At 46.6% G+C, this 23,320-nt stretch overlaps 1 protein-coding gene and 6 non-coding genes across 7 annotated transcripts; all 7 read left to right on the forward strand.

Annotated features, from left to right (window-relative positions):
- The first annotated feature begins 2,385 nt into the window (after nt 1-2,385).
- Nucleotides 2,386-11,537, forward strand: hspa9 (heat shock protein 9). The gene is made up of 16 exons (XM_060062088.1): nt 2,386-2,696; nt 3,476-3,534; nt 3,844-3,931; nt 4,216-4,397; nt 4,501-4,625; nt 4,767-4,840; nt 5,018-5,124; nt 5,648-5,810; nt 6,357-6,449; nt 7,728-7,937; nt 8,236-8,463; nt 8,798-9,020; nt 9,234-9,328; nt 9,439-9,531; nt 9,974-10,114; nt 10,397-11,537. The coding sequence occupies exons 1-16, from the start codon at nt 2,616-2,618 to the stop codon at nt 10,526-10,528; spliced, it is 2,094 nt and encodes a 697-aa protein (XP_059918071.1). The 5' UTR covers nt 2,386-2,615; the 3' UTR covers nt 10,529-11,537.
- Nucleotides 11,538-16,355: 4,818 nt separating this feature from the next.
- On the forward strand, nt 16,356-16,427 carry trnaa-ugc (transfer RNA alanine (anticodon UGC)). The gene has a single exon. It is a non-coding gene; the product is annotated as a tRNA-Ala (tRNA).
- Nucleotides 16,428-17,382: 955 nt separating this feature from the next.
- Nucleotides 17,383-17,454, forward strand: trnaa-ugc (transfer RNA alanine (anticodon UGC)). Its single transcript has one exon. It is a non-coding gene; the product is annotated as a tRNA-Ala (tRNA).
- Nucleotides 17,455-18,305: 851 nt separating this feature from the next.
- On the forward strand, nt 18,306-18,377 carry trnaa-ugc (transfer RNA alanine (anticodon UGC)). Its single transcript has one exon. It is a non-coding gene; the product is annotated as a tRNA-Ala (tRNA).
- An 852-nt stretch (nt 18,378-19,229) lies between these two features.
- On the forward strand, nt 19,230-19,301 carry trnaa-ugc (transfer RNA alanine (anticodon UGC)). The gene has a single exon. It is a non-coding gene; the product is annotated as a tRNA-Ala (tRNA).
- Nucleotides 19,302-20,153: 852 nt separating this feature from the next.
- trnaa-ugc (transfer RNA alanine (anticodon UGC)) lies at nt 20,154-20,225 on the forward strand. The gene has a single exon. It is a non-coding gene; the product is annotated as a tRNA-Ala (tRNA).
- A 674-nt stretch (nt 20,226-20,899) lies between these two features.
- trnaa-ugc (transfer RNA alanine (anticodon UGC)) lies at nt 20,900-20,971 on the forward strand. Its single transcript has one exon. It is a non-coding gene; the product is annotated as a tRNA-Ala (tRNA).
- The last annotated feature ends 2,349 nt before the right edge of the window (nt 20,972-23,320 follow it).

Genomic DNA, 23,320 nt, shown 5'->3' on the forward strand with positions numbered 1-23,320 from the left:
AGTGACTTAGAAGCTAAGAATTACCACTTAGGTCCAACAAAGAGATTTTATGCACACAGCATATAATCCCCCATATACATGACTAGCAAGTTTGCTTATAAATAGCATTCAGCAAAAGAGTATTGCAGTCGCTATCCACTCCAAACTGCCACCAACAGATGTATCTCCATGTCTGTGTCTTCGAGTTCCTCTGAGAACCCTGTGTTAAGTCGAGGGCCCTCAGGGAACATTTGAAACAGAGAGAACAATAGCAACTGCTCAAACCTTCTGCGGGACCGCAGCAGAAGGCCCGGGGGCAGTCCGAACGCTGATGGTATCAACATATAGTTAAATAGATAGATGTCGTGGGACTTCACCCAAACCTATTCTTGGGAGCACTGGGTGGAGGTGGAAAAAGAAAAAGGATGGGGGGAGGGGGGAGACCCCCAACCCTTCCTCTTTTCCCTCCACTTCCTCCATCAGGGGACAGCAGGCGAGAGAGCAGAGACGTGCCCATGCTGGTGCATCAGGGTGGTCGTTTTCCAGCAGATCAGTGGACGCAGACATCGAGAGTGGAGCCTGGGAGTGGATGGTAGACAGGCAGCTGGAAGGGGATTGCAAGGCTCTGAGCACTGCCACATGATGTACCAGCGATTCACCAGGAGCTCCTCTGAATCAGACGACCGCTGAAGAATTACGCTCAAAGGGGACGTGGTCACGATATAGGTCTGACATTTGCGTTTGATGCACGTCTTCGAGAAGCAATACCAATTGGATGGTTTCAGAGGTTCAAAGCGGATTACACTCAAGCTTTATACATTAAGAAAACAAAGCCTGAAACCACAAGACGGACAAATTCTGCCCATGGAAAGCTTGTAACTCCCCCTGCCGACGATTGACTAACACACCGGACCCATCAGCGCTGACCTTGAGGGACCTCAGCAGCAGCAGGGATCGCCATCGTGCATGCGGAAGCGTTACTCTCGCCTCCAAGTGTGTTCCTTAACCCCGGGGGGCCATGGGTCTTTGCACAAGCAGGTCCAGTGTAACCCTGGACCCCAACGCTCACCCACCGGGCCAGGGGGCAGCCCCGAGCGATCCCGCGGCCAAGGACGGTGAGAGCGTCAGCGAGACCGCCGCCCTGGGGGAGGGCATCCTGATGGTCCAGCCGGTCAACAGCAAGACCCAGGGGGGGGGAGGAGCACGAGACCACACTGCCAAGGGTTACCTTGAGCTCGGAGGGAAGGGTAGCGGCGGAGAGGGAGAGGCCCAGATGTCAAGGGAGGGCGGCGAGGAGGAAGAGGACGAGGAAGGCGAAGTGGAGGAACTGATCAACTTCTTGGACAGCGAGGGAAGCCTGCACAGCGAGCTTCTGGACTAGAGGAAGGACAGGATCTAGGCAATAGAACGAAGAGAGAAGGAAAGGAAAGAGCGGGGGGGGGGGGGGGGGGGGGGGTCGGAAGTAGATGCGAAAGGTGTTGAGAGTGAAGGAAGGAAGGAGGAGGTGATGAAATGGCAGTAGACTAATGAGAAGATGTTGTACGTGAGGCAGAAAATGAGAGAATGTCTTTCATGAAAGTCAGTATTAAAGACAGCATTGGGGATATATGTATTTTATAATTACACACAATGTGAGCAAAAACCTTCAGGACCTGCAATGTGTCTTCTATGTGGCTTGTGTCCTTCCATTTCAATATTAATTCTTTAATTCCACTAAACTAGATGCAAGTTACTGGTTGGTATGACTCAGTCTCAAACTTCTTTTTTTAAGTATTCATCACAGTCTGGGAATATGTCACAGCTCACAATTCAATATTTCTGTCAAAGGTTTTGAATTTTGATATTAATTTATGTTATTAGTGTAGGTCTTGGGTAAAACCTCAGGTTTTTTTATTAATGTCATTACTTTTTGTGTTCTCCCAACTAAAGTTGTACATGCTTACAGATCAAATCTCCAGAAATAAAATCATAAATAGTACAACTATATTCGTATCAGTCTATCATCGTCCACAGTTTCATATTACATTATATATATATTATCATTATTTATATTACATACATATATGTGTCATATCATATTTATTATTGCGTAGCATCCCTTACGTCAGAGCAGCTGAGATGACCATAACCCTTTCCTTACATCATGACCTTCACCAGGCAACACTACTGAGACGCCCTTATACTGCCTTTCTTAAAACTGTTACTCATTTTATTCAACAACAGCACAATTTTGGTTAAACTGACCCATACAAATTGACAACTTAAAATGATATTCATATTGAAACCTTAAAGGAATTAAAAAATATAAATATATATATTTCCATCCGTCGTTATCATCGGGCAGTCCTCAGGGTGCTCTCAAGGGGTCCGGTGCTGTACATGGTGCAACATGCGTTGGATAATTCCAGAAGAACCTTCGCAGTCCCGGTTGATCAGCGGCGGTGGAGAAAGACAAGACGACCCTGCACGCTTTAGATAATATAAGAGACAAACATCTCTCGTGTGTGCATACAACATCAAGAAGTAGAACTACTCTCTGGGATCGTTTGATATCTCGGGTGCTTCTCATAACTCGGGGAATCTGAACATTGCGTACATTTTATTAGCAACATTAGCCTGCTAGCGGAGCTGTCAACATGCTGAACGTCGCCAGAACTCTTTCGAGGTCTCTCCCCTCGCAGACCACCTCCAGGAACGTGTCTTCGTTGGTGAAGAAGGTGAGTCTGAGCCACATAATTTGGTAGATGACGGGTTGCGTAATCTCCGTGCTAGCTGTACATGCTAACCCTACTAGCATTAACGTTACCTGACGTGGGTTTCATTCATTGGGACAAACATGACATTTAAATACCGACTTAAGGGTTGAGACACTGGCTGTCAAACCCTGGCAATCCAGGTACTTTATTTATTGTACATTGATGTCGTTTAACGGATAGGACGTAAGTGATGTTACTACGCATGCTAATACGAGTGATGGCGTCTTGAGTTACATCAGCTGATGACGGTCAGAACCGTCCAGACCCGTCTTACTTATCCAGTCAGGCACACGAACATCATTTAATCCTTTTAATCGCTATTAAACACAGCACTATTCATTTGTGTGTCGCAGTGACGGATCCATGCATCGCTCTCCTCCCGTAAGGGGAGGTGACCTTCAGCTTCGAGACCAAGGCTCACAAAGAGTTATATCAGTGTTATTATTCACTTTCTGTCATTCAAGGCCTCTTTTTCTCATTAAGATATTCTCTGAGAACCCGTGAAGTCATTTTGTGTAGCATTCTAGGTGCACCTTGACTTTGGGTCATGATAGTTTATGAAACTAAAGCAATGAATCTGAATTATTATGCTTTGGTCTTGTGCCACAGGGGGACTAGTTAATTGGTCCAAAGTTACTTGGCGGATCACCTGTCTAGCATTCATGGTCAGGGGTCCATCCCTACAAGTATGGTTGCACTAGGAGTTTTCAATTTCATAACCATTTCATGTTGCCTCCTAGGCTTGCTGGAATGGCTTCCAATCAGATGTTCTGCGGACCCTTTCCCGGAGAAACTATGCGTGAGTAGAACTAACCGCACCATATTTATTAACATGCCAATAAACCATTTTAAACGGTATGGTACCATAACCCAACGGTTCCTTTACTTTAATTTCTCTAATAACCAATATGTATTTCAGTTGTCAAAACTTCTAATTTTCAACATTGTAATTAGTAAAGAAAGTTTTACACACCACAAAATAATTTCCCAATAAAATCCCAACCCGTATAGGATTATAAACAGACAGCGCTTTGTAAAAACATGTCCATGCTCAATCTTTTCCACATTGAAATGATTTAGTGTTTTTATGGGTTTTGGTTTGTTGCAGGTCCGAGGCCATTAAGGGCTCCGTCATCGGCATCGATCTGGGAACCACCAACTCCTGTGTCGCCGTCATGGAGGGGAAACAGGCCAAGGTGACGCTGAGCACACGTTTAACACATTACGTTTGTGTTGTGCTTGCAGCATCGCGCTATTCTTGAATTTGAATGGAGACATTCAGCTACTGTGCTCTGATGCTGTATGGGCAGCACCGTATTCAGGCTGGATGAGAATCGAGCACCGACGGACATACACCGATGTAGTTCAAATAAACATGTGCACAAGTTGAGCCCTGCGTGATATTATCTTCAAAGAAGTGCTCAACAGTTGTGTTCGACGTTTATGTCCGGCCTTCCAACGTCTCGGTTCGGTGCTCCAGGTGCTGGAGAACGCAGAGGGAGCCAGGACCACCCCCTCAGTGATCGCCTTCACCGCGGAAGGAGAGCGTCTGGTGGGCATGCCGGCCAAGAGGCAAGCCGTTACCAACCCCAACAACACCCTGTACGCCACCAAGAGGTTGATCGGGCGGCGCTTCGACGACTCTGAGGTGCAGAAGGACATGTGAGTGCTCCCCTCTCTTCTCCTTCGCACCACTTTATCGCTCCTGAAGACTTCATCGCCTCTCACAACATTCTTAATCACAGTCGCGTTCTTTCCTCAACAGGAAGAATGTGCCGTACAAGATTGTGCGTGCGTCCAACGGCGACGCCTGGGTTGAGGCGCACGGAAAACTGTACTCTCCCAGCCAGGCTGGGGCCTTCATCCTGATGAAGATGAAGGAGACCGCAGGTAGAAGCCACCACTTTTTCCACTAGATTTGGCATTGTATTTGCACATATATATTTTTTTAGAGTACACAGGCAAAGTAGCATTTTATGTTTGTTTTATTGAGTTAAACGCCTTAACGTAATGAATGCTTTCGCTCTGCAGAGAGCTACCTGGGACACGGAGTGAAGAACGCAGTGGTCACTGTGCCAGCCTACTTCAACGACTCCCAGAGACAGGTAGACCTTTGCAATGATCAACATTAATAATGCAAATAATCTAATGTCATAGTAGCAGATTTTAGGCGACCACACGGGAATGAGTGTTTGGTTCACGTGTGGCTACCTGAAGATATCGATGGAGACGGAACAGGTGCTAGTGATTTATATTCACCTCCTCCATCCTGTCGGTTCCAGGCTACAAAAGATGCCGGTCAGATTGCTGGCCTGAACGTCCTGCGTGTCATCAATGAACCGACGGCAGCGGCCCTGGCCTACGGACTGGAGAAGACTGAGGACAAAGTGTAAGTCCAGGCTCTGAGGCTGCAGGCTGCTGGGGCACTTTGGGATTGTGTTCAGATGAACTGACACAACTTGAATTTAAAACTGGATAAAAACGTAGTGTTTCAACAATATCACAACAATGTGGTCAAACAACAGTAAATTATTCATATTTAGTCTAATTTTGATAACCATTGTTCTGCTGAGGTCAATTATCAAGTACATTAGTCATCATTTGCTGCTTCAGAAATGTAAATAGGTTAGTTTAGTTCATTTATCTAGTTATCAGAGAATGAAATGGTCCAGATAACTTTGGATTTGTATACTGTCGTAGAAGAAGTGATGATTGCAGAAATAATCAAGATTATTGGCTTTTTCAAATAATTTGCACTAAAGCTGGTCCATTGAGTTATTTGTCAATCCGCTGAATATGTGCCTTGTAGTGTCACTTCTGTTCGACTTGCTTGACTTCTTCCAAGAACTCAGTTTATTGAAAAAAAAACCTTCCCTGTCTGTTCCCCCCCCCCCCCCCCCCCCCCCCTACAGCATTGCGGTGTACGATCTGGGCGGTGGCACGTTCGACATCTCGGTCCTGGAGATCCAGAAGGGCGTGTTTGAGGTGAAGTCCACCAACGGGGACACCTTTCTGGGAGGAGAGGACTTTGACCAGCACCTCCTGCAGCACATCGTCAAGGAGTTCAGGAGAGAGGTATGTAAGAGGACCGAGGGATCCCTGAAGAGATGAAGGCTTTTTTCTTTTATTTCAAGCATTATTGTTCCAAGGTGAATGTAAAGATAAAACGTTCAGTTTAGTCAACCGTCTGATTTCTGATCTGTTCAAACTATTTTTATGTAGCACTTTTCATACACAAGGCAGACTCAAAGTGCTTCACATACAAACATTGGCGTGCAATAAAATACTAGATAAGCAAAAGAAAACATGAAAAGAAATGAGGAAAATAGAAAGTTAAAAAGGCATTTTAGTAATAAAATAGAAAATAAAGGCAAAGTTAAAAAAGCTTTTTAGAAAGTGCAGCGTATTTTAAGATTAAGCAGAAAGCTAAAGCAAACATAAAAGTCTTCAGTCTTGTTTTAAAGGTGCTTAGATAGACAATAGTGCTGTTTCAATCCATTCCTTTTACACAACAAAGACTAGACTTGGTTCATTTAGCATAGGCAGACTGTACCTAGAGTTGTGGGGCATGGGGACGCGGTTGTCTCTGAGCATGGTGATGAGGTCGTTGCCTCTCCTCAGTCCGGCGTTGATCTCACCAAGGACAGCATGGCCCTGCAGAGAGTCCGGGAGGCTGCCGAGAAGGCCAAGTGTGAGCTGTCCTCCGCCCTCCAGGTACACACCCAGAATGAATTTTGTGTGCGTCCGTCCTTATCCACCATCATTGTCTCAAGGTTTTGTCGCGCTGCAAGCAAGATCAGTCCAGGTACAATTATGAAGCTGACTGTATTGTATTGTTTCATTTGTCTGATGTAACCTATGCAAACGTATGAGTCCACTTTTCTACATTTAGGTACATTTTAATGCTAAACTTATTTAAACTAGAAATGGCATTACCTCTAAACTTTAAATGTGGAGATACAACATGGCCACCTTGTATCGGCCCAGCCCTCAGCCCAGGCCACCTTTTTTTACATCAACTTCATAGTCAAGAGAAGGCGGCCATTCATAAGTGATGTTACAGGTCCATCTAATGCATTGATATTGATATGCTTTGTTATTCAAATATAATTCGAATATCAAAAAATAAGTCAAAATTCGAACGATTAATTAATATTCAAACCTGTTATGGGCAGGCCAAGAGGGAGGGACGTCGGAGAACCCGACGCAGTCTATTCATGATATTGTAATGACCACGGAAGTGGCAGTGAATGAAGTATTGATTAGACAGCGATTTATTAGAAACCTGATAAACCGTTGGAACACGCAAGACCGGTAACCATAGCAACGCCGGTAAACAAACCTCGCGAAGCCCAATCCAGGTCTTACCGAAGGCATTGAATGGTCAAAATATCATTAATAAATATTCGAATATATTCAAATATTAATATTAATAAACAAACAAACTTCGAATATGATGTCTCCGGGTGTTCAGACCATTGCCTTTGGCGCGACTGCACTAGACCTGTTTAGATGTTCTTTTAACAATTATAGTCCAGTGCTGCTGTTGCTTCGGGCCACAGCATCCTTCCCTACTAATTTGGTGGCATTCTGCCGGAAGGAGCAGGGAGAGGGCAGTTAAGGTTGGGATCAACATGGAACAATTAAAAATAAATTCTGGTTAAAGTTAATATGATTTTCATTCAAGTCCGAGATAATTTCGGGCTCCAGTGGCTCGGGACGGAGAGCTAAAGTTTCAGCTATTTTCAGACGACAGTTATCGACGTAGAGAAACAATTTCCTTGATGGATCGACTCTTGGATGGCTGTGTTTCACTCTACAATCTTTCCATTTCATGTATTAGTTTGAATGCAGTAAATAGCTGCAGTGCAGAAGTAAGATGTTGGTGTTGTAGAGTAGAGCTCCTGCTCAACGTTCCCCCTCGCGTTGAAGCGACGGCGAGGCCCGTGGTCCCCGTTGCTTCCGCTTCCAACATGGCCTCTCTCCTCCCAGACGGACATCAACCTGCCCTACCTGACCATGGACGCCTCCGGCCCCAAGCATCTCAACATCAAGCTGAGCCGCTCCCAGTTCGAGGGCATCGTGGGGGACCTGATCCGCCGCACCGTGGCCCCCTGCCAGAAGGCCATGCAGGACGCCGAGGTCTCCAAGGGGGACATCGGGGAGGTGCTGCTGGTGGGCGGGATGAGCCGCATGCCCAAGGTGAGGCCAACGGGGTCCCGATGCCGTCCGCTGGCTCGGGCGGCACTCGCACACGAGCCTTCCTCCGATTGACCATGCTTAGAAAGCGCCAGAGAGACGCTTTCCAAGCATGCAGCTGTTTTTCTTTTTCCTTCGAGGGAAATTAATGTATTCAACAGCAAGCCGGCCAAAACGCTGCAATTAATAGCAAGAACTTCAAGGTTCTGTCTTAAATCGGTTCTGTATATATTATTGAAGCATTCTCGTGTGTGTGTGTGGGGCCCTGACTCGTCTCCCCCCGCTGTCTCTCCCCCTGCAGGTGCAGCAGACGGTGCAGGAGCTCTTCGGCCGGGCGCCCAGCAAGTCGGTGAACCCCGACGAGGCGGTGGCCATCGGCGCCTCCATCCAGGGCGGCGTGCTGGCCGGCGACGTCACGGACGTGCTGCTGCTGGACGTCACGCCGCTGTCCCTGGGCATCGAGACGCTGGGCGGCGTCTTCACCAAGCTCATCAACCGCAACACCACCATCCCCACCAAGAAGAGCCAGGTACGCCCTCCTCCCCCACACACACACCGGGCTGAGACATGCGGGCCCCCCGGGGGCCCACCCACGCTGGCCCTCACTTACGCAGCATGCCCGCCGCGTCCGTCCGTTGAACGTTTTTCACCTTCTTGATGGAGCCGACGGATCCACAATGCATTGCGGCTCATTCAAAGTCAATGGGCTCCGTCAACGGACGGTCGCAGTGGCCAAGGGGTGTTTTTATTCAACACATGACTAAGTCATTACAAATGAACCCTGGGGGATTTAAATGGTACAGCACCAATATAAATACCACATGTTATTCCCCCCCCCCCCCCCCCCCCCCCCTCCTCTGAAGGTGTTCTCCACGGCGGCCGACGGACAGACCCAGGTGGAGATCAAGGTGTGCCAGGGCGAGCGCGAGATGGCCACGGACAACAAGGTGCTGGGCCAGTTCAGCCTAATTGGCATCCCCCCCGCGCCCCGCGGCGTCCCCCAGGTGGAGGTCACCTTCGACATCGACGCCAACGGCATCGTGCACGTCTCCGCCAAGGACAAGGGCACCGGCCGCGAGCAGCAGAGTGAGTCTCCCCCCCCCCCCCCCCGGTCGTTGGTTCTTCTCCTTCACCTACGTGCTTGTGCACATTCCGTTCCCCCACACACATGGGAAGAGCACCCATTTATCCACTTTATCGTCAACTCCCAAGTGCATCCACACGTGTCCCATAAATACCTGGAAGAAAGATCTCCCGTATTTCAAACCGTGCTGACCGTACAGTAACTCCGGCCTACAGTTGTGATCCAGTCGTCCGGAGGCCTCAGCAAGGATGACATCGAGAACATGGTGAAGAATGCAGAGAAGTACGCCGAGGAGGACCGGAGGAAGAAGGTAGGAGGCGCCGTCTTGGACCCCCAGGTCTCCAAGTCGATATCCACTTGGCTCTGGCTGAATTTGGTTGTTGGATTGTAACGTCTTCCTAACGACTACCCTCCACTCAGGACCGTGTGGAGGCGGTGAACACGGCAGAGGGCATCGTCCACGACACGGAGTCCAAGATGGAGGAGTTCAAGGACCAGCTTCCCGCTGAGGAGGTAGGGCTGCACGATACGGGCAAAATATGATATCCCGATATTCTTTGGCTGAATGGCGATCTGCGATATATATGAGGCGTCTTTGCACACGCCACGTTTGGAAGGACAGAGTGGGAGGGGGAGGGGTCGCGCTCACACAGTCTCCAAGGCAGACGCTTGAGGCGGAAACTGACCATTTTAACGCATATATCGATATAAACGATATTGTCAAATCTTGTATCCCCATGGAAATTATATCGATATATCGTGCATAGCCGATATATCCTGCAGCCCTATGAGGAGGTAAGGCTGTGGTTTCTTAGTGGGTAGTTGACTTGGTGGTGGCAGTGCTGTCGTCATTCATCTTTAAAGCCATCCTGAACACTTGTGTGTCCTGGGAGACGTGGCGCTGGAGTTTATGTCTGTACTCCTCCTGAACTCCCGTCCGCCGCGTGTCTTCCAGTGTGCCAAGCTGAAGGAGGAGATTGTGAAGGTCCGCGACCTGCTGGCCAACAAGGAGACGGAGACGGGGGAGAACATCAAGCAGGCGGCCAACACCCTGCAGCAAGCGTCACTCAAGCTGTTCGAGATGGCTTACAAGAAGGTGGTTGTTTGATACGATCGAATGACGATCATAAATGACTGGTCTTTAAAGGATCCACACACCCTTAAACTGATCCAGGGGAATAGTAGAAACAAACATGCGTACATGTACCATGTGTTGATGGAGGGATCGCCCCTCTCTAGGACGCACAGCTTCTGTTATACGAGTTGCCTGACTCTGGCGGTTTTGGGTTACCAGGCGAGGTTTCCTTTTAAGCTGCGTCCTTTAAACGGTAGCATCTGAGCGTGCCCTGACCAGCCTCTCTCCCTCCCCCCCCTCTAGATGGCGTCGGAGCGCGAGGCCAGCGGCGGTAGCGGCGGCAGTGGCAGCAGTGGCAGCAGTGGCAGCAGTAGCGGCAGCAGTGGCAGCACCTCTGGCTCCTCAGAGGGAGAGAAGAAGGAAGGCCAGCAGTAGAAGCCCCCCCCCCCCCTCACCACATGTCTGTGATGGACTGCAGCGAGAACATTGCAACAAGGACTAACGGCGGGGGGTCGAGGGTGTTTGGGCAGACCCTCGGCAACAAGCTGCGTTCTTAGTCATTCTTATATTAATATATACTGTGTTTTATGGCCGAAAAAAACATAGCATATTCAAACGATAAATAATGTTAATGTATGTTCCTCCGAGCACGGGGATACCGGATCTATTTGTAATTTAATCGTCCACGATAACTATATATCCTTTTGTGTTTTTTTTTGGTCTCGGTCGCTGCTTTGTTGAGCTCTCTGTCGTAGCACAACACTCGTGTGCTCTCTCGAACATGCTGGATTCGGACTGGCCTGTGGGACTGTCCTGTTGTGCGTGGAGACGGGCAGGCAGGTCTTGATCGACTGCTACGAACCACCAGTGAATGCAGCCAATAAGAGGCCTGGCTTGTCGGCCACACTTGATCCTGTTGGGGACGGTGTCCGAGCCTTGTCCAGGGTGCACCACCAAGTCTCCCAGGACCACTGGCAACTCCGACTAAAACGACGGGCCAGCTCAAATATAATTTGTGGGTATGAGGCTTCTGGATGTAATTTAAGATGAGCTCTTTGTTCAACTACATGCTAATGTTCACCTGAGTTTGGGCGAGCTGCCCTCATTGGCTCATTTCCGTTTTCCACCTCGAAGTCCAGATTTGTCCTGCAGTTGAACAGTGAGCCATATTGATGAGCATGGCCTTAAAGTACACCTTTTCATTGTGGCTTTCTTTAAAACGCAAGTCCTATTTTGTCAATCATTCAACCCTCAAAGGATGTTGGGTTGCCATAAACTCTTGTTTTCTTCAGTGTGCCAGAAAGTGAGCCAGGTTGCTCTGAGTTTTTGTTGCAGTCAGCAAGCAGCGTAATGTGACACCGAAACGACGCTTATGATCTAGGAAGGTTGTGAGTAATTTTTGAAGGTCTCCATTGTCTTTTTCTAATAAAATTCCTGAATTCAACATGTCATCTTTGGAGTGCTGCTTTTAAGTGACATTCTTAGATCCTTGCTCGGGTCCGCCAGCAGAGGGAGACATAGCTTTGTTTGTCTAAAGTTGAATTTGATGCCTTTCATCCATTGTTCTGTTTATTTCTTCGGCACTTCCTCTTGAAAGTGGCAGGTATTGTGTTAGCTGACCTATGGATGAGCAATTCAATAAGACCTCCGTTCTGTATTTCCTTCATACATTCATGGGGGGCCAGATAACTGAATATGCATGAGGTGAATATGTTTAATGCTACATATTTTAAAACATGTCATTAATGAACTGACTGAAGTATTATAAACATTTTGATAAATTCTTTTCGGGCGCTGAAAGTGAATTCTAATGTTTAGGGAGGGCCTTTGTGTCGGAAAATGAATTCAAGGCGACGGGTTGAGTCACATGATGGTGTTATTGTCATCGTCCACCGCTTATCCGGGGTCGGGTCGCGCAGTTATTGTTAGATTGTTAATTTTTTTTTTTACATACTAGGAAACAATAAAATAATGCGCTATGACGCCATCTGGTGGCCAAACAGGGCACTAGAAATATGGTGCATGTTACATATATATATATATTATGCCATATATATATATATATATATATACTCCATATCTAGTTGTAGGATGAGGTTAATGCCCTGAAGAGAGGTATAGAGCGCTGAGCTAATTAGAGCATCTGGTAAAACCTTCTTGACCAACACTTCATTTAAATCTGATGCCCTTTGAACTCTAAATACGACCAGAACATTTTAGTCAGAAACCAGTATTTTCCAGCAGCGTTAGCTCGGGTTGTAAATGTCTATCCTGAACATGAAGATGAAAAAGTTGAATAAGATCAATATGTTTACATGATATGATCACTCTTTTTCAACAGCTGTATCCCAATCTCTTGGCACAGAAGACTTGATAAATAAAGCACTACCAGTGACTGGATACATCCTATCTCGATGAATACAATGAAACAAAATACGGTGTCTTTGTGATTTATGGATATTTTAACACTTGAATTAACGAGTCAAAGCTTATTTTGTAGTGTTGGCATGTATGCGTGTATTGCTGTGGGAAACTATTGCCAACTTAATTTCTCCAAAAACGGTCACTGAAGCCAATGAAGAGAACACAAGTTGTAGGATACACACTTGACACACACTGTCTACGTTTGTAAGTAGGGATACACAGACACTCAAAGGGCATCCGTTAACACCTTCCCATCTGTCAGTCGTGGTTTTTGCTCTGTCAGCAGTTTTAGTGCATTTACACACACACACACACACACACACACACACACACACACACACACACACACACAAAAAACACATTTCAGCTACGGAGAAGTAAACGCAATGTATTATGGATCCTGTTGATCATGTGTTATTTAAAGGCCTAACTGGTGCAGAAAACAGTTGTGGACAGAGAATACATACAGTTGTCGGTTGTGGACAGAGAATACATCTGTGAACATCTCTCATGTCATGTACTGTCACCGTCGGCACAGGAAACGACGACACCAACATCATTACCAACTCGCTTTGGAAAAGCTTCACAAGCCTTGCCTTTGCGACCTATGTGGAAACACTAGGGTAGGAGCCAATTCCTTTGTTTTCATTTAGTTGCCGTTTTCTGTGTGTGTGTGTGTGTGTGTGTGCGTGTGTGGCTGGAAAATCATACTGTGTTAGACCTTGCATATCTCACATCTCATGTTATGATTTCAACAATCATTTTTACTTTGAATTAGTTGAATTCTTGGTTTGCATGGTTTCCCTGAACTAATTCATGCAATATTTATTTTTCAGTGAAGACCCATCGTAAATGTGTTGCGTAGCCTACTATCATACCAACACTAGCAAACCAGTTGTCAGCTTATGCTTAGACTTAGAATAATAGCAAAGCACCCAAAATGTCCAACGTAAATGTCAGAAGGAGATGGAAGGGAGCGTTGCGATGTGGGTCACTGTGCTTTACATGTACGAAGTGGAACCAAAAGCACCAGCTTTGACAGATTACATCTAATTGACCTTTACCAAGAACACAATCCTGCAGATGCCTCGTCAAATAGATTCTGAGACTGTAGAGAGTCGAGGCTTGAATATACGATTTGGGGGACATCGGACACCCACACACACACACAGGCTAGCTAACGTATGACTTTTCTCAATCATATAATGACATCATTAAATCATGGCGCTGGGAGACATGTGTATTCTGTGTGTGTTATTGACGCATCTTGGGGCGGCTGGTCCCTCAATTTTCTCCTGAAAGGATGTGGTTTCTGGGCAAAATGTGCAGCTGAATGACTTTTGTTGTTATTGTCGCTGCTACTGCTGCTGTTACATTTACATCTAGGGGGTTTTGCTGACGATTTTATCAAAGGCGAACTTACAACCAATCATTCACAAATTCACACAACGACGCCGGAGTCAACCACGCAGGGCGACAGCCAGCTGTTAGGGTGAGGAGTCTTGCTCAGGGACACCACAACACTCAGCTAGGTGAAGCCGGGATCGAAATAGCAACCAGTCAACCCCCTCTAACTCCTGAACTACTCCTGCCACCCCTGCTGCTGTTGCAACTGCTGTTGCTGCTGCAACGGCTGCCACTGCTGCAACGGCTCTCACTGCTTCTACTGCTGTTACGCACAGCTACAGCTGTTACTTGTGCTGCTGCTGCTGCTACTGCTACAGCCACTACTACCCACAACTGCAACTGCTGATTCCAGTGTGTCAATACAGAGCTCAGATGGTTGGCCGTGTGTCTGGCAGCGCTCCACCTGACGGACGTCAGATGGCAGTGGGGCTCACTCAGAGCTCTGTCAGTGAGCAGCACTGATAGTCTAAAATGCGTGTTTGGAGAACCCTTGCTAGTAGTTGACACCGACATGAACAATGATCACGCCTAACGTCGATTCGCCCAGGTGAAGATTTTACTCCCACAGAAGTATATTGGTAGGCCTACGAGCGATCTATCGGAGACTTTTCATGCACACAAAAGGTAAAGGTCTAAAGATAAATGCAGGGCACTTAAAATATATTTTTCTGCTGTGCAGTCAATTTTTTAGTCTGGCACTGAAGTACCTCAGCCTTTACCTCTTCAAGTTCTGAGGTTTAGGGTCGTCTCAAAATGTATCCGATCTATGTGTGTGTGTGTGTGTGCGTGTGCGTGTATGTGTGTGTGCGTGTGCGCGTGTGTGTGTGTGTCTGTGTGTGCGTGAGTGAGCATGTGTGTGTGTGTGTGAGCGTGTGTGTGTGCCATCTCGTAGATGGACAGAAATACTCGGGGGCTTTCCAATCGACGGCCGAAAGGAAGCTAAGTGGAGCGCTGCTTCGCTAAAAGCCATTCCAGAGACATTCTTTATCAGAGCAGCTCATTTAAATAAACCTCTTTGAATTATGCAGAGTTGAGTTATTTAATTAGCTCCTTTGGTTCCCGACCAAAAGAAGTGTGGCAGTGCCAGCGTCCCATACGGACCCCGAAACAAAGGCTACTCTTTAGTCCTTCCTTCTCCATTCTGTGTGTTTCGTCTTCTACAGAGTAAGAACTCTCTGCTTTTGTCTGCGAACAACCCCCCCCCCACACACATGCACACACACACACACACACACACGCACACACGCACGCACACGCACGCACGCACGCACACACACACACACACACACACACACACACACACACACACACACACACACACACACACACACACACACACACACACACACACACACACACACACTATGTCCTGTTCTAAATTAGGTTTTCCTCTCTATCTATCTCCAACAAAAGAAAGTAATTCCAAAAATTCCAGCCCTTGTCTTTCACTTCTTTGAAGCCATAAGCAAAGCGAGTGTTTGGTGGTAACACAGGCCTGGTTACGTATAAGTGTTCGGTCCAACATCTGACTCCAAAGAGTTTGTTTGGAGTTGTAATCGGAACTTCATCCTGCTACGGACTTTGTGTTCTTTAGACTCATTATGAAGCGTCTTGTACCGATTTACATTAAAAAGATCAATCCCAAAACTAATTCCACGAGAATATTCAAGACTTTTATTAAGGTCAAAATAAACAATCTTGCCTATTTTTTTTTTACAACACCCGGACCAGTAGAATGTGATGAAGAGGTGCAGTGGCAGAATAATACAGATCTATAAAGAAAAGGGAAATATGGACTCAGATTTCCCTCTTTAGGTTAAACAGATTGCTTGTGTTAACTCTGACCAGGGGCGTCGGTAGCAATTGAAAACATTCGGGGCTGTAGCCCAGGAATTTGAAAACCAGGCTTCAAGTTCATGAAATAAATGCGTGTGTGTGTGTGTATTAGAAAAGCCTGTAGCCAAATAAACACTGTCATGCGCCTACCCAATGAATTCAACCGGGTTGAATTCACTGCGGGTCTCCTGAATCTGTGCAAGCAGCACTGAACAGCATATCGACCTGATGCGCTATGAGAATACAATTCTGAGAATACATTCTGAGAATACAATTTGCAACAAATGATTCTAAATCTGGCCATAAATGTACACGTCAGAATTTTGCAGTTTTCACTGGCTACAATATTGCATCTTTCAGTTGTCAAATTTGCTGAACAAAATGTTAATCTTCAATAATTGTTCATAGTCAATTTATATAGTCCATTTATTTAAGCTCTCAACAGCATAACCACCACATCAGCGGGAAAACACGGCACACACAAAGTACATCCATGGAATCAGCCGTTCAAAGCCAGTCTGCATGACTGGTCACGTCCAAGGCTTATTCATTCATATCCTATTTATATCCTGTCCTTTTCACTTAGAATATCAGTGGGGATGTAGCTCAGTGGTAGAGCGCATGCTTTGCATGTATGAGGCCCCGGGTTCAATCCCCGGCATCTCCAAGTGACAATTTTCATTAAAAAACATTCATTGATAAAACAAGCAATGAATTCACGAATTTATTTCATGAACTTGAAAAACAAGGCACACGCAAAGCCCCAGCTCGCCGCATGCAAGTAGCCTGGGTGTTTTAAGCGTGGAACCAGCTGGATACGGAGCGGGTGAAAAACTCCTTATGAGTGTGTGTGTGTGTGTGCATGTGTTGCATGTGTTAACTGTGACCAGGGGCGTCGCTAGCAATTGAAAACATTCGGGGCTGTAGCCCAGAAGTTAGTCATTTTAAAAGGGGGTTCGGGTGTTTCTCCCTCGGGAAAATTTGAAAACCGGGCTGATGGAATATGCAATTGTAACGTAGTTTGAGAAGGAAAGGAAAGACCAATCGTCATGCCTGACTCACGTCGGGGCAGGCCTTCTGAGTATGTTAATGTTTACGTTAAGGATAGGGAAGTGCACCACATACACTAGCAGCCAAGATGAGACATTAGAAATGCTTGTAGCCAAAAAAATACTGTCATGCGCCTACCCAATGAATTCAACCGGGTTGAATTCACTGCGGGTCTCCTGAATCTGTGCAAGCAGCACTAAACAGCAATATCGACCTGATGCACTATGCATAGAGAATACAATTTGCAACATTTTTCAACAAATGATTCTAAATCTGGCCATAAATGTACACGTCAGAATTTTGCGGTTTTCACTGGCTACAATATTGCATCTGTCAGTTGTCAAATTTGCTGAACAAAATGTTAAACTTCAATAATTGTTCATAGTCAACTTATATAGTCCATTTATTTAAGCTCTCAACAGCATAACCGCCACATCGGCGGGAAAACACGGCACATGCAAAGTACATCCATGGAATCAGCCGTTCAAAGCCAGTCTGCATGACTGGTCACGTCCAAGGCTTATTCATTTATATCTCATTTATATATTGTCCTTTTCCCTTCGAGTTTCAGTGGGGATGTAGCTCAGTGGTAGAGCGCATGCTTTGCATGTATGAGGCCCCGGGTTCAATCCCCGGCATCTCCAAGTGACAATTTTCATTAAAAAACATTCATTGATAAAACAAACAATGAATTCAAGCATTTATTTCATGAACTTGAAAAACAAGGCACACGCAAAGCCCAAGCTCGCCGTGGACTCAGATTCCCCTCTTTAGGTTAAACAGATTGCATGTGATAACTGTGACCAGGGGCGTCGCTAGCAATCGAAAACATTCGGGGCTGTTGCCCAGAAAATTAGAAAACCGGGCTGATGAAATATGCAATTGTACCGTAGTTTGAGAAGGAAAGAAAAGACCAATCGTCATGCCTGACTCACGTCGGGGCAGGCCTCCTGAGTATGTTAATGTTTAGGTTAAGGATGGGGAAGTGCACCACATACACTAGCAGCCAAGATGAGACATTAGAAAAGCTTGTAGCCAAATAAACACTGTCATGCGCCTACCCAATGAATTCAACCGGGTTGAATTCACTGCGGGTCTCCTGAATCTGTGCAAGCAGCACTAAACAGCAATATCGACCTGATGCGCTATGCATAGAGAATTCAATTTGCAACATTTTGCAACAAATGATTCTAAATCTGGCCATAAATTTACACGTCAGAATTTTGCGGTTTTCACTGGCTACAATATTGCATCTGTCAGTTGTCAAATTTGCTGAACAAAATGTTTAACTTCAATAATTGTTCATAGTCAACTTATATAGTCCATTTATTTAAGCTCTCAACAGCATAACCGCCACATCGGCGGGAAAACACGGCACACGCAAAGTACATCCATGGAATCAGCCGTTCAAAGCCAGTCTGCATGATTGGTCACGTCCAAGGCTTATTCACTTATATCTCATTTATATATTGTCCTTTTCCCTTCGAGTTTCAGTGGGGATGTAGCTCAGTGGTAGAGCGCATGCTTTGCATGTATGAGGCCCCGGGTTCAATCCCCGGCATCTCCAAGTGACAATTTTTCATTAAAAAACATTCATGGATAAAACAAACAATAAATTCACGCATTTATTTCATGAACTTGAAAAACAAGGCACACGCATAGCCCAAGCTCGCCGTGGACTCAGATTCCCCTCTTTGGGTTAAACAGATTGCATGTGTTAACTGTGACCAGGGGCGTCGCTAGCAATCGAAAACATTCGGGGCTGTTGCCCAGAAAATTAGAAAACCGGGCTGATGAAATATGCAATTGTACCGTAGTTTGAGAAGGAAAGAAAAGACCAATCGTCATGCCTGACTCACGTCGGGGCAGGCCTTCTGAGTATGTTAATGTTTACGTTAAGGATAGGGAAGTGCACCACATACACTAGCAGCCAAGATGAGACATTAGAAAAGCCTGTAGCCAAATAAACACTGTCATGCGCCTACCCAATGAATTCAACCGGGTTGAATTCACTGCGGGTCTCCTGAATCTGTGCAAGCAGCACTAAACAGCAATATCGACCTGATGCGCTATGCATAGAGAATTCAATTTGCAACATTTTGCGACAAATGATTCTAAATCTGGCCATAAATTTACACGTCAGAATTTTGCGGTTTTCACTGGCTACAATATTGCATCTGTCAGTTGTCAAATTTGCTGAACAAAATGTTTAACTTCAATAATTGTTCATAGTCAACTTATATAGTCCATTTATTTAAGCTCTCAACAGCATAACCGCCACATCGGCGGGAAAACACGGCACACGCAAAGTACATCCATGGAATCAGCCGTTCAAAGCCAGTCTGCATGATTGGTCACGTCCAAGGCTTATTCACTTATATCTCATTTATATATTGTCCTTTTCCCTTCGAGTTTCAGTGGGGATGTAGCTCAGTGGTAGAGCGCATGCTTTGCATGTATGAGGCCCTGGGTTCAATCCCCGGCATCTCCAAGTGACAATTTTTCATTAAAAAACATTCATGGATAAAACAAAAAATAAATTCACGCATTTATTTCATGAACTTGAAAAACAAGGCACACGCATAGCCCAAGCTCGCCGTGGACTCAGATTCCCCTCTTTGGGTTAAACAGATTGCATGTGTTAACTGTGACCAGGGGCGTCGCTAGCAATCGAAAACATTCGGGGCTGTTGCCCAGAAAATTAGAAAACCGGGCTGATGAAATATGCAATTGTACCGTAGTTTGAGAAGGAAAGAAAAGACCAATCGTCATGCCTGACTCACGTCGGGGCAGGCCTTCTGAGTATGTTAATGTTTACGTTAAGGATAGGGAAGTGCACCACATACACTAGCAGCCAAGATGAGACATTAGAAAAGCCTGTAGCCAAATAAACACTGTCATGCGCCTACCCAATGAATTCAACCGGGTTGAATTCACTGCGGGTCTCCTGAATCTGTGCAAGCAGCACTAAACAGCAATATCGACCTGATGCGCTATGCATAGAGAATTCAATTTGCAACATTTTGCGACAAATGATTCTAAATCTGGCCATGAATTTACACGTCAGAATTTTGCGGTTTTCACTGGCTACAATATTGCATCTGTCAGTTGTCAAATTTGCTGAACAAAATGTTTAACTTCAATAATTGTTCATAGTCAACTTATATAGTCCATTTATTTAAGCTCTCAACAGCAAAACCGCCACATCGGCGGGAAAACACGGCACACGCAAAGTACATCCATGGAATCAGCCGTTCAAAGCCTGTCTGCATGATTGGTCACGTCCAAGGCTTATTCACTTATATCTCATTTATATATTGTCCTTTTCCCTTGGAGTTTCAGTGGGGATGTAGCTCAGTGGTAGAGCGCATGCTTTGCATGTATGAGGCCCCGGGTTCAATCCCCGGCATCTCCAAGTGACAATTTTTCATTAAAAAACATTCATTGATAAAACAAACAATAAATTCACGCATTTATTTCATGAACTTGAAAAACAAGGCACACGCAAAGCCCAAGCTCGCCATGGACTCAGATTCCCCTCTTTGGGTTAAACAGATTGCATGTGTTAACTGTGACCAGGGGCGTCGCTAGCAATTGAAAACATTCGGGGCTGTTGCCCAGAAAATTAGAAAACCGGGCTGATGAAATATGCAATTGTACCGTAGTTTGAGAAGGAAAGAAAAGACCAATCGTTATGCCTGACTCACGTCGGGGCAGGCCTCCTGAGTATGTTAATGTTTACGTTAAGGATAGGGAAGTGCACCACATACACTAGCAGCCAAGATGAGAGATTAGAAAAGCTTGTAGCCAAATAAACACTGTCATGCGCCTACCCAATGAATTCAACCGGGATGAATTCACTGCGGGTCTCCTGAATCTGTGCAAGCAGCACTAAACAGCAATATCGACCTGATGCGCTATGTATAGAGAATACAATTTGCAAGCCGCCACATCGGCAGGAAAACATGGCACACGCAAAGTACATCCATGGAATCAGCCGTTCAAAGCCAGTCTGCATGATTGGTCACGTCAAAGGAGTATTCATTTATATCTTATTTATATTTTGTCCTTTTCCTTTAGTATTTCAGTGGGGATGTAGCTCAGTGGTAGAGCGCATGCTTTGCATGTATGAGGCCCCGGGTTCAATCCCCGGCATCTCCAAGTGACAATTTTTCATTAAAAAACATTCATTGATAAAACAAACAATAAATTCACGCATTTATTTCATGAACTTGAAAAACAAGGCACACACAAAGTACATCAATGGAATCAGCCGTTCAAAGCCAGTCTGCATGAATGTATGACAACTGGATGGCAGGGGTTGCGGACAAGGAACACACCGCAGGGGGGAACATGAGAGCCCCAGCTCGCCGCATACTTGTAGCCCGGGTGCTTTAAGCGTGGAACAAGCTGGATACGGAGCGGGTGAAAAACTCCTTAAATGTGTGTGTGTGTGTGTGTGTGTGTGTGTGTGGGGGGGGGGTGGGTGGGTGGGTGGGTGTGTGTGTTTGTGTGTCACTCTGTTCGAGCCTGCACGAGAGTTCAATGTTGACATTAGCTGTTATGTCTTTCTGACCAATCGCAGTTCAAGGCCGACCTGGGCTGTACCACTTCGGGAGGGGGCGCTCAGTTACTCCCCTCTAGACAAAATCGACTTGGTTGCGACGTAGACAGATTGTATGCGTTGTGTGTGAGTGAGTGAGAGGTTGCGGTTGCACGGCTCAGGCCACCGGACGGCGCTGCAAGGAACTTTTATAAACGCAACATTGTTATCCCGCAGTAATCAGCCCGGCGGCCCCGAAACGTTGACGGCCCACCGGGTATTCTCACGACTCGCCCGATTACCACTCCGCCTGTGTGTGTGTGTGTGTGTGTGTGTGTGTGTGTGTGTGTGTTTGTTTTAGCATGCGTGCAGGCGTTATTCGATTGCCAGGTAACCTACGGATCTGTATCGACCTCACTCTGACCGTCACTACGGTCTAAAAAGGAATGAGTACATCGTTCTGCCTATCACCAAGACCATATGTCAAAATCGTCATGCCCATGACCTCCGGAAGCAGAACGTCCCACGCTTCTAAATAGCATGGATTGCTACCGGTTCGTCCTCTTTACATTGAACGCCTCACCCGACCAGGTAAGACGTTGATGTATTTTCAGAGCTATAGCACACAGCCACAAGATCGTAACCCACGGGTACAGGCGCCTTTGGGTCCCTGTGGATCAGTGTGGACTGTGTAGTTAACTATCTTACGTTAACGTGCAGATCACTTAACGTTGGACTGTAAATCGTCTTTTTTTTGCTTGTTTGGTAGAGCACTAGCGCACCCTAGCTGGCTGTCCGCAGCTGAGCGGCCTGTTCTCGATCTAAGGCCCCTGAATCAGTACCTCAAGGTGTTGCCATTCAAAATGGTCCACACCGCAGTGGTGATAAGGTCAATTCAGCGGGGGGAGTGGTTTACGTCTCTGGACTTAAAGGTCGCCTATTTCCATGTCCCAATCAGCCCGGAACACAGGCCATACCTCCGGTTTGCCTTCCAGGGCAGGGCGTTCCAGTTCCAGGTCCTCCCCTTCGGCCTCTCTCTGGCCCCAAGGGTTTTCAGATGGGTGGTCTCCGCCGCACTAGCCCCACTCCAGGCACGGGGGGTTGAACGACTTGACCTCACTCACTAGCATCTGCTTATTTGCACCCCCTCTCGAGAGCAGGTAGTGCGCGACACCAATAAGTTGCAGGACGTTCGGTAAGGGGCATTTGGCAACCTCCGTGGACGTCAGAGCATATAAATGTCCTCGAACTGAAGGCCATTCGCCCTTCAGCGATTCCTGCCAGCGATACAGCGCAACCACGTTCTGGTGAGATCGGACAACACCTCAGCGGTGTATCATGTCAATCACCAGGGGGGGACAAAGTCCCAGAGATGCCTCCAGGTGGCAGAGGAACTACTGACGTGGGCATGGCCTCGACTTGCCTTGATAACGGCTGTGCACATTCCGGGCGTAGCAAACAGTGCGGCCGACATGCTCTCCAGGACGGGATCACTCCCGGGAGAGTGGAGACTGCACACAGACGTTGTCAAACAGATCTGGATGCGCTACGAGGTTGCGCTGCCCAGAGTGGTACTCTCTCAGGGGGCAGGGGGGCAGTTTGGGCCTGGATGCTCTATTGCAAGAGTGGCCGACAGGCTTGTTCTACGCTTTCCCTCCGATCCCTCTCATCCCTCAGGTTCTGCACAGGATCAAGGAGGGCCAACACACAGTCCTGCTGGTTGCCCCATGTTGGCCAGCGAGACCCTGGTTTTCAGATCTGCTCCAGCTACTGCAGGGTCAGCCATGGCAGTTGCCGAGCAGGGCAGACCTGCTGGCACAATTAGGCGGGAAGATATGGCATCCGAACCCGGTCGCCCTGCGCCTTTGGGTTTGGCCCGTACAGAGCCCGACACTGAGCGTTTAGATGCGTCTGTTCGGGAGACACTCAACAACGCTAGGGCTCCATCTACTAGAGCCAGCTATGCG

The sequence above is a fragment of the Gadus macrocephalus genome, chromosome 10 (genome assembly GCF_031168955.1).
Source record: "Gadus macrocephalus chromosome 10, ASM3116895v1".
Classification (NCBI taxonomy): Eukaryota; Metazoa; Chordata; class Actinopteri; order Gadiformes; family Gadidae; genus Gadus; species Gadus macrocephalus.